Source organism: Euprymna scolopes, chromosome 21 (assembly GCF_053919585.1).
Source record: "Euprymna scolopes isolate OS-2025 chromosome 21, ASM5391958v1, whole genome shotgun sequence".
Taxonomy (NCBI): Eukaryota; Metazoa; Mollusca; class Cephalopoda; order Sepiida; family Sepiolidae; genus Euprymna; species Euprymna scolopes.
The window spans coordinates 70387904-70396716 of record NC_136502.1 but is presented as its reverse complement, the minus strand read 5'-3'; the positions used below and the strand labels follow the sequence as shown (position 1 = coordinate 70396716).

Sequence of the window (8813 nt, the reverse complement as noted above, 5' to 3'; positions counted from 1 at the left end):
ACCAATTCATACCATTCAAAAAATTCCAACAAAAACCTAACAGCCAGCCATGGTTCTCCCCTGAATGTGCTGCTGCTATCGCACATAGAAATCACTTTTTCCATAGCTACCAATGTAATAGATGCACAGAGACTAAAGCTGCTTTCAGGACTGCCAGCAATCACTGTAAAAGAGTAATAAAAAATGCAAGAGAACTATATGCTCAATCCGTTAAATCCAAAGTAGCTGAGCAGCGGTTTGGTTCCCAACAGTTCTGGCAAATAGGATCCTGAACAGAAGCGTGCGTTCTATCCCAACCATTATCAATGGTCCAGAGGTCATCTCGTCCGCATCCAACAAGGCCAAACTATTTGCCAAGAACTTTGCAGCAAATTCTACCCTATGCGACGAAGGCCATCAACTCCCTGGATTTCCTCCTACAACACGCTAGGTAACATACAAATATCTGTGTGTGAGGTCGCCAAGCTAATCAAGAACCTTGATTCCAGTAAAGCAACTGGCCCTGACGGTATTCCAATCATAGTATTAAAAAAGCTACAAACAGAAATTGCCCCCATACTTACCAAACTGTTTAAATGTTGCCTTAAGGAGAAGTGCTTTCCAACACCCTGGAAAACATCATTAGTATGCCCTGTATTTAAGAATTCAGATAAGTCATCTCCCTCTCAATACAGACCAATAAGTCTCCTGAGCAAGTTGCTGGAATCCATATTATATAGAGAAGTAGTCAACCTCCTCAGCAGAAATAACCTTCTTAGTGACACTCAATATGGTTTCCGTTCTGCTAGATCCACAGCTGACGTGCTAACAGTTATATCACATAGAATTAGCGAATCTCTCGATAAAGGCTTCATTTCTAGGGCAATTGCTCTTGACATATCAAAGGCGTTCGATAAGATATGGCATAAAGGCTTACCTCACAAGATTTCCAGCTACGGTATAACTGGAAATGTTTTCTCTATCATTAAATCATTTCTCTCTGATAGGCTCATAAGAGTAGTGGTTGACGGGCAGAAATCAGAGGCCCACAGTATGGAGTCCCACTCTCTTCTTGATCTACATCAATGATCTCCCAAAACACATACTAAAATCATTCGTTGACATCTATGCTGATGACACGACTATCTATGGCAACAATCTGATTCTCTCTCCTCAGATCGTGAGCGCGTGCTTCAGTGGGGGAAGAGGTGGCTGGTTACCTTTAATACATCTAAGACCAAGCTCCTATCATTACATCATAAACGCTCTGATCCCCATCTGGCATCGATTGAAATGAATGGCTCTCGTCTAGGGGAGGCCCCACGTTTTGATAAGCTTCTGGGTTTGACCTTTACTCCTGATCTGTTATCGTTATTTCCATGGCAAGTGCTCGTCTGAACTCCATTCTCTGCCCCCCCCCACCAATCTTTCACGAAAAACACCCGACTAGCTGAAACCATTGTCAATAATTTTCCCCCCTCTTTATCCGTGCCTAAATTAAAACGTAGATTCCATGAACAAAGCTTCTTTCTTCGAACTGCACGGCTGTGGAAATCTCTGCCGCTTGCCTGTTTCCCACTCGAATTCAACTTGAATGTCTTCAAATCCAACACAAACAAATTCCTGATGAACCGCCCCCTTAAGTAATGACACCTATCAAATCCCCAATACTAACTATTACTGCGATACTATTCCACTGATTAGTGTACACTCAATAACCCTTATCCCCGAGTGGCTCCTGGGCCCTGATAAGTGGTGACCCCCCTCCCCATGTAAAAAAAAAAAAAATTCTATTTTTTATTGCAATTATTTTTCAACTGGACCAATTTTCCAAATTTGTGAATATTTTCACTTAAAATGCATTGGTTTAAAACATTGCTAATCTACAAAACACCAATTATTTTTCTCAACTAATCTAACTAGAAATAAAATTGCACAAGTAAAATAAGGGAGATAATTCCATATATAAATTATGGATTATATCCCTTGGAAGAAATAACAAAACTACTTGTTTTCTAAAACAAATTTTAATTTCTTGCATTTTATAAATTTGATGTAAAGATTTTTTTCAATTATTGCCAATATTTTCTGCTGCCTATTCCGGGAGGGAAATAGATTTTTCTTTTTTCTTTTTTTCAAAGGCAGAGAAAGTTTTTAAACACAAAATAAAAATTACAAAACAAAAAAATTATTTAAATTTTATCGTTCATTTTACAACAAAAATTAGACAGGTTTGATGACCAGGTCTAGAAAATAATTTTTAATGTCAGTTTTATTGCCATTTTTTATTTTTTTTTATTTTTTATTTAATAACTTTTGTTGTTGTTGTGTTCTTATCAATCAAAGTTTGGCTGGAGAAGTAGGAAGTCATGCACACACACCAAGAGCCATATCTCTCTCTTCTTGTAATTCTTGCATTGTTGCATCCATTTTACCCCGGGCAAAATCATCAATGGACAAACCCTGTACAATCTGGTATGAATGGTCTGCTTTTGTCCTAACTGGAAAACTGTAGATGAGACCCTTCTCTATGCCGTATGAACCATCAGAACAAACGGCCATTGACACAAATGAACCCTGTTCAAAGATGAAGAGAGAAATAGAATTATGCTTTTGTCCAAGACAACATAAATCCTGGATAGGATAGACATTGTCAATACCTCTGGTAGACTATTCCACAAAGTAGAAACACAGGCAGATAATGGTATGGTACAAAAATATTTGTTATATCTTTAAATGAAAAAAAATAATTTACACTAAATACGATATCAAGAGAATGTCCAAAATTACCCCATATTAAAAAAAAAAAAATAAAATAAAAATCTGTGTCATACATACTCCCGGTGAAAATATTGTATTAAAAATGATGTAAATTGATCAAGTAGTTTTATAAATAAAATAATTTTTAAGCGAATAATGAGAATTCAAAGGCATTACAACAAAATCTCACAAGTTTGAATTATCCTCTTTGTTGTTTTTAAGACTTTTCAAAATGGCACCATGAGACAGTCGCTTCATGGTTAGCATAAAATTTGATTTTTTTTTTTTTTTATTTAAAAATAAAACTACTAGATCAATTTACATGATTTTTGGAATACAATTTTCTTTCATCACAAGTATGTACATCATCCATTTTTTTTTTTTTTTTTTAAATATAAGAGGACTTCTGGGTAAGCACCCAATATAAAAATTAAGCAAGTTTTCTTTTTTAAAAGCACAGTCTTTAGATAACCGTGTATGCTTCATAATCTTAACAAAAATAAGATTTTACTGTTTTTAGCTTCTACTCTGTATAATTTGGGGTGGGGTGGGAATAGAACTTCCAGATCAAGCCCTTTTTAATGCATTGACCTCTTGCCATTCCACATTTAATTCACTCTTTATAAAATTCTACTTTAATATGATCAGAAAACAAAGTGCTGGTATCTAATTTTTGGCAGCAAGATGACATGGGGGCTGCCAGAGATTTTGAAATCACATTTCGTAAACAGAATTTTGTTTAGAGATTGATATGATGCTCTCAAGAGATCCAGAGATGAAAACTTTGATTTATGGAACATGATTCTCTCACGGATATTTGTTGTCATTAACACAAAAGTCACTTATACCTGAAATAGTTCTTTATTAGCTTAAATACATTCAAGCAGAAACCGAGAAATGGTTATTAATTTTTGAGCTCACATTTTAAGACATTCCTTCCACTTTGCTTCTAAATGAATTTCCTTGCTTTCAACATACTATTTGATTCATATGTCAATTTTGAATCCTTGAAAACAACATAATTTCTCTGACAGTCATTTTGAGAAACGGAGAGGGGGAGGGGGGGAAGGAGAAAGAAAAACTTACATCAGGCACACCATTCCACCAATCGCGGACATGATCACAAATGGCCTTAGCAGCAGACATAGCGCTTGACATCTTCCTGGCTTTGATGACAGCAGCACCGCGTTGTTGAACGGTCTGAAAAGATTGTAGAGAAAATATAATTTGGACTAAATTGTTTCAAGAATATCTTAATCAGAACATATTACACTAATTGGCACAAGTAATGTTTAAAGGATTTAAAAGAATTTTTTTTTACACAAATTGTGAAAATTAAACAATCTTGGAAATTATTGTTCACTAAAATTGAGTATAAAAAGAACTAAATTAGAAAGATTGTATGGCTCCAAATGTTCAAATTAAACAAACCCTGGTAGTTTCCTGGAAACAGGAATGAGAAATTACATTTTTTGTAGACAATTTTGATACTTATATTTCTTTAAGTTAAGTGTCCATCGGTCAGAGTTCACGATAAGTAACATCCCAGTTGCTTGGTTAGAGCATCGACGTCTGTGGCTATAAAGGCAAATATAGGGGTTACAGTCCCTATTGCTGAAGTGTAATCTGTCCCTGGTCTGTTGGAGTGGTTACCCAGGTGCAGGCCCATCACATCACACTTCACATTATGGTACTGTGGGTGTGACCAGCTCTTCATATAGATCTTTGGGGATGCAATCATATGACAAACAGTGGACATGCCTCAACCAATGTAGCCTGTGCTGTCTGAATATGCTAGAGACAGGACCTCAAGTATCATTTTTTTTTTTGGTGTATGTGGCAACACCAAACTCAGGTTTACTTTACCAATGATACTGTCACAGGAATAGTGGTTATCTACCCCATATGTAGAAATAGCAGTGCACTATCGCATACCTTGTATGTGTTAGATGTTTACAATAAAGAATGTTGATCAGTATTTATTTCAATGGGCTCGAAAACTAATCTACATACACATATAGAATATGAATTGTGGTATTGATTTTCTAAACTCTTTTTCGAGGAGTAAATTTCAGTCAAAATAGTTTTTTTTATTTTCACTTCACAGTATCAAACATTTACATGAAATTTTTAAAATACATTTAATTTATTCTTCTGAAGAACAAGCCCCACTTCAACACAAACACCACAGAAAAAAAATATTTTGCAAAGTAAACTTATATCAAAAATACATCATTTAATTCTCACATTTTAAAAAAATATGCTTATAATGCATAAAAGTTCAAGAATTGAAGTTATTCTTTATAAAATCGGAAAGTACTGGTCTTTTACCCATAACTGGATTATTAAATTTACATTATGGAGAGCTCAATTTTCAGAGGAGATAACAGAACCAATTTCATCAAATCAAAAGCATTCAGGGCCACAAAAACAAAATTTCAGAAGTTAAAGTAAATAAAGCCATCCGTTTGGATGAAACCACTTAGCATATTTGCACTTGTTCTCCGGTACTACTTCATGATATACTTTCAAGATTTTCGTTCAAAATGATTAGAGTTTTGAGTTAGAAGTCTTCAGTTAGATGTGATAGTATATTTTAGGTTTTTACATAAGTGACAATAACTGATCAGATCAAAGGAAATTTTCTCAATAAAAGGAGTTAATTTAGTACTTTGCTAATTTTTTTTTAATATAGTATAATACCTATGATAAATCTATATTTTTTGTTAGTGTTTGTGTACTATATATATAAGCCGTAGAAATGTTTTTTAGTTTTTGTAATATCATTTGTGAAATAAAGCATTTATTGAGTATAATTTCTCTGAACACTGATCTAACACATTTAGCAAGCGTCGCATAAATCAGACAGTAAATTTTTTTTGGTATTATAAATTTTCATAGAATGCTAAAATCAAAATAATCAGTGCTTGTTCACTATCGGAACAAAATTTTGGAAATCATAGTACTGAATTTCACACGAAAACAATGGTATCTACATATTTTAAGAGGATTACTGACTTTCGTAATTTTTGGATATAAAGTAGAAAATTATTTATTAAAGAAAATAGAATTTGAAGAAAACGATCATATTTGCTTATGTAAGACACAGGAGAGTTCAAAAGGGAAGTAATTTTCCATTTCGATTTATACAAGATGGTGGAAATTTTCACCTGTTGTTTTTTTTTAATAATTCATTAATATCAAAATAATTTTGACTGCATAATTTGGAAGCTAACATTGTAATTTATTAGAATTGACAAAAAGTCAGTAGAAATCATTGTTTTTTATCTGAAAACTATTTATCAACTCCAAAATTTCGTTCTGATAGCGTAGAAGCTCCAAATCTCTTAAGAGTTCATATTTACATCTAAAAGTTTCCTTTAATTGGTTCACTAATGTGTTAAAAAAAAAAAGAATGCAATTGGAGAAGCAGATGGGTTATATTATCAAAAAACGTTTTCAGCATTGAAGGATTTCTTAATTGATCTGATAAAAATGGGTAATTGTAGTCTCAGAACAGAAACAACACTCGGGTTAATTATTATAAAATTCAAAATGAAAACAATTTTGAGGTGAAAACAAAAGTTGCCTCAGTTGAGATAGATTTTTTAGTAAATGTTGAGAAAAATGATTAAGCAAATATCAAAACAGTTACAACACTTAAAGTTTAATTGTATCTTTAAAAAGAGACAATTTGTCAAGTAAAAATGAAAATTGTTGCAGTGTGTAAAGATTTCTCCATAAGTAACCAATGAGATAAAAAATTTAGAATAGTGTTAGAACCAGTATAACATTTTAATATTAATTTTTTGTAGAATATTAAATTATTGCGACAAAAGTAAAAATTTCCTTAATGTAGAAGGATTTCTCCATAACTAAATGATGTGATAAAAGTACAGTGTTAGAACCGAAACTACAATTTGTTTTTAAACAGCGAGTGGGAGGAGAAACAGAATTCATAAGACAAAAAAAAAAAATCCCTGTTGAGAGAAAAGATATTAGAATAGATACAACCCTTTAACGTTGTTTCTGTTAAATTTTAAGTAAAAAAAAAAAAAAAAAAGGACATAGAATTAAACATTTTATAATGACGCAAAAAAAAGAGACAAACAGATTTGCAGTGTGAACGAATTACTTGTAAAAATGTCTCCAAAGTTAAGCAGCAGTTTTATAACAATTTTTTTAATGTACTGTTTATGGAAAATGTCACCCAATTAAAATGAGTTTTGGAAAATACATTGTTCGATGAAGATCCATACTTTTATCGAGTTGATATGCAGTAATATTTTAGGGTAATCTCCAAAAATACCGTTAGGGCTTACAACATGGCCGCCAGAAGAGTCAACAAAAAACTGCGAATAAAATATATAAAACTCGTAATTTCTGTTTTTAAAGTGGGTTGTCAATTTTCTTTATGAAATATACTTCCAAAATAAACTATTACAGTCGTTTAAAACATAATAGAAGTATTATTTTTTATTTTTTAAAAACAATGTTTACAAAATGTCTACGCACGTTCGTAGACATTTTGTAAACATTGTTTTTAAAAAATAAAAAATAATACTTCTATTATGTTTTAAACGACTGTAATAGTTTATTTTGGAAGTATATTTCATAAAGAAAATTGACAACCCACTTTAAAAACAGAAATTACGAGTTTTATATATTTTATTCGCAGTTTTTTGTTGACTCTTCTGGCGGCCATGTTGTAAGCCCTAACGGTATTTTTGGAGATTACCTATTTTAGTATATTATATATTTTTATAGATGAATAGTTTTGTAGTACTTTAAAGAAATGTAATAATTATTAATCGCTTATTTGGTGCAATAAATGTATTTATATAATAGTGTTGTAATAGTTATATGCAAATATTATGCCTGGTTATCATAATGGACATCCATACTTCTGAGAAGCAGTGCTACAGAAATAATAGTTGTTAAACTTCTGCCAGAGGAGTGAGAGGACTTAATGAATAGAGAATGAATGTGTTTGCTACTGCCATTGTGGGAATACATATTTAAGAGATGCAGTTTGTTCTGAATGTTAATTTGTATACAGGGATAAAGTGTACAATTAGTTTGGAGAAATATGGTTTAGGAACTGTATGTATCGATTATAAAAGATTTATTTAAAAATGTTCATTTATTTTCCTACTGGAACTGTAAATGCAGAGGGGGAAAAAAGCAATTTTATATAGATATTTAAAAATATTTTTCAGAATTAAAATTTTTTTTTTAAATCAAAATAATATACTAATCTAATTTTTTTTTTTGTAACTCTTGAATAAAAAATAAATAAATAAATAACCTCATGATTCTTAAAATATTACATTTGTGTCATTTTTGTCCTTTAATTGATTTTCAGTCAAAATTCTCTGTAGTATAATCAAATTCATTTTTTTTTTTTTTTTAAATACTTTAAGTCGTCAAAGTAGGATAAAAAATATGGTGGACAGACAAAATAACCTTAATTTTATACATGTCCTTTAGCTTCCAAAATAGGACGGGTTAGTAAAAAAAGAAATTAAACTGATAAAGAATGAAATATTTTTACTAATTTAATCATAAAAATATTTAATGCTATTCTGTTAATGCATTAATATTTAAACAGATTATCAGAAGAGATAGCTGAAAGGACAATTGTTTAGAGTCACATTAAAAACATTTTTTGAAGATTTTATATATAATAAAAAAAAAGATTTTTATTTTTAAAAATCAATGGGTATGTCCAAGATTATCCAGATATAATCATACACTTGAAATGGACAGATTAGGAGATTGTAAGAACCTAAAAAAGATCCTTTGTAACTCTATAAGATCTCTACAATAGTAAACACTCAATAAGGAGGAACTTGTTCAGATAACACTGGAACAATAGAAACAACTTCCAACAACAATCAGAAATACACAAATCCTTCTAGTCTTTTTTCTTGCTCACATTTTTCCATCTGTCTCAGTATCATTATATCTCTTCTTTTTAAATGAGATAAGTCCATATGTGATACTATGGACTGCACCCTCTCCCCAGTCAAGACCATATAGAATGCTAAGTTAGGAAATAATTCACAATAAGA

General features: G+C 31.6%; 1 protein-coding gene across 1 annotated transcript in view; it reads right to left on the bottom strand.

The window, feature by feature from the left end:
• Window positions 1-1990: 1990 nt before the first annotated feature.
• Window positions 1991-8813, bottom strand: part of LOC145242454 (malate dehydrogenase, cytoplasmic-like) — a 47864-nt gene continuing 41041 nt past the window's right edge. Inside the window, exons 7-8 of the mRNA XM_080105510.1 lie at window positions 3826-3939; window positions 1991-2556 (exon numbers count right to left, since the gene is read on the bottom strand). Of these exons, the coding sequence (XP_079961636.1) occupies window positions 2347-2556; window positions 3826-3939 (324 nt within the window). The 3' untranslated portion in view covers window positions 1991-2346. The remainder of the gene's footprint in view (window positions 2557-3825; window positions 3940-8813) is intronic.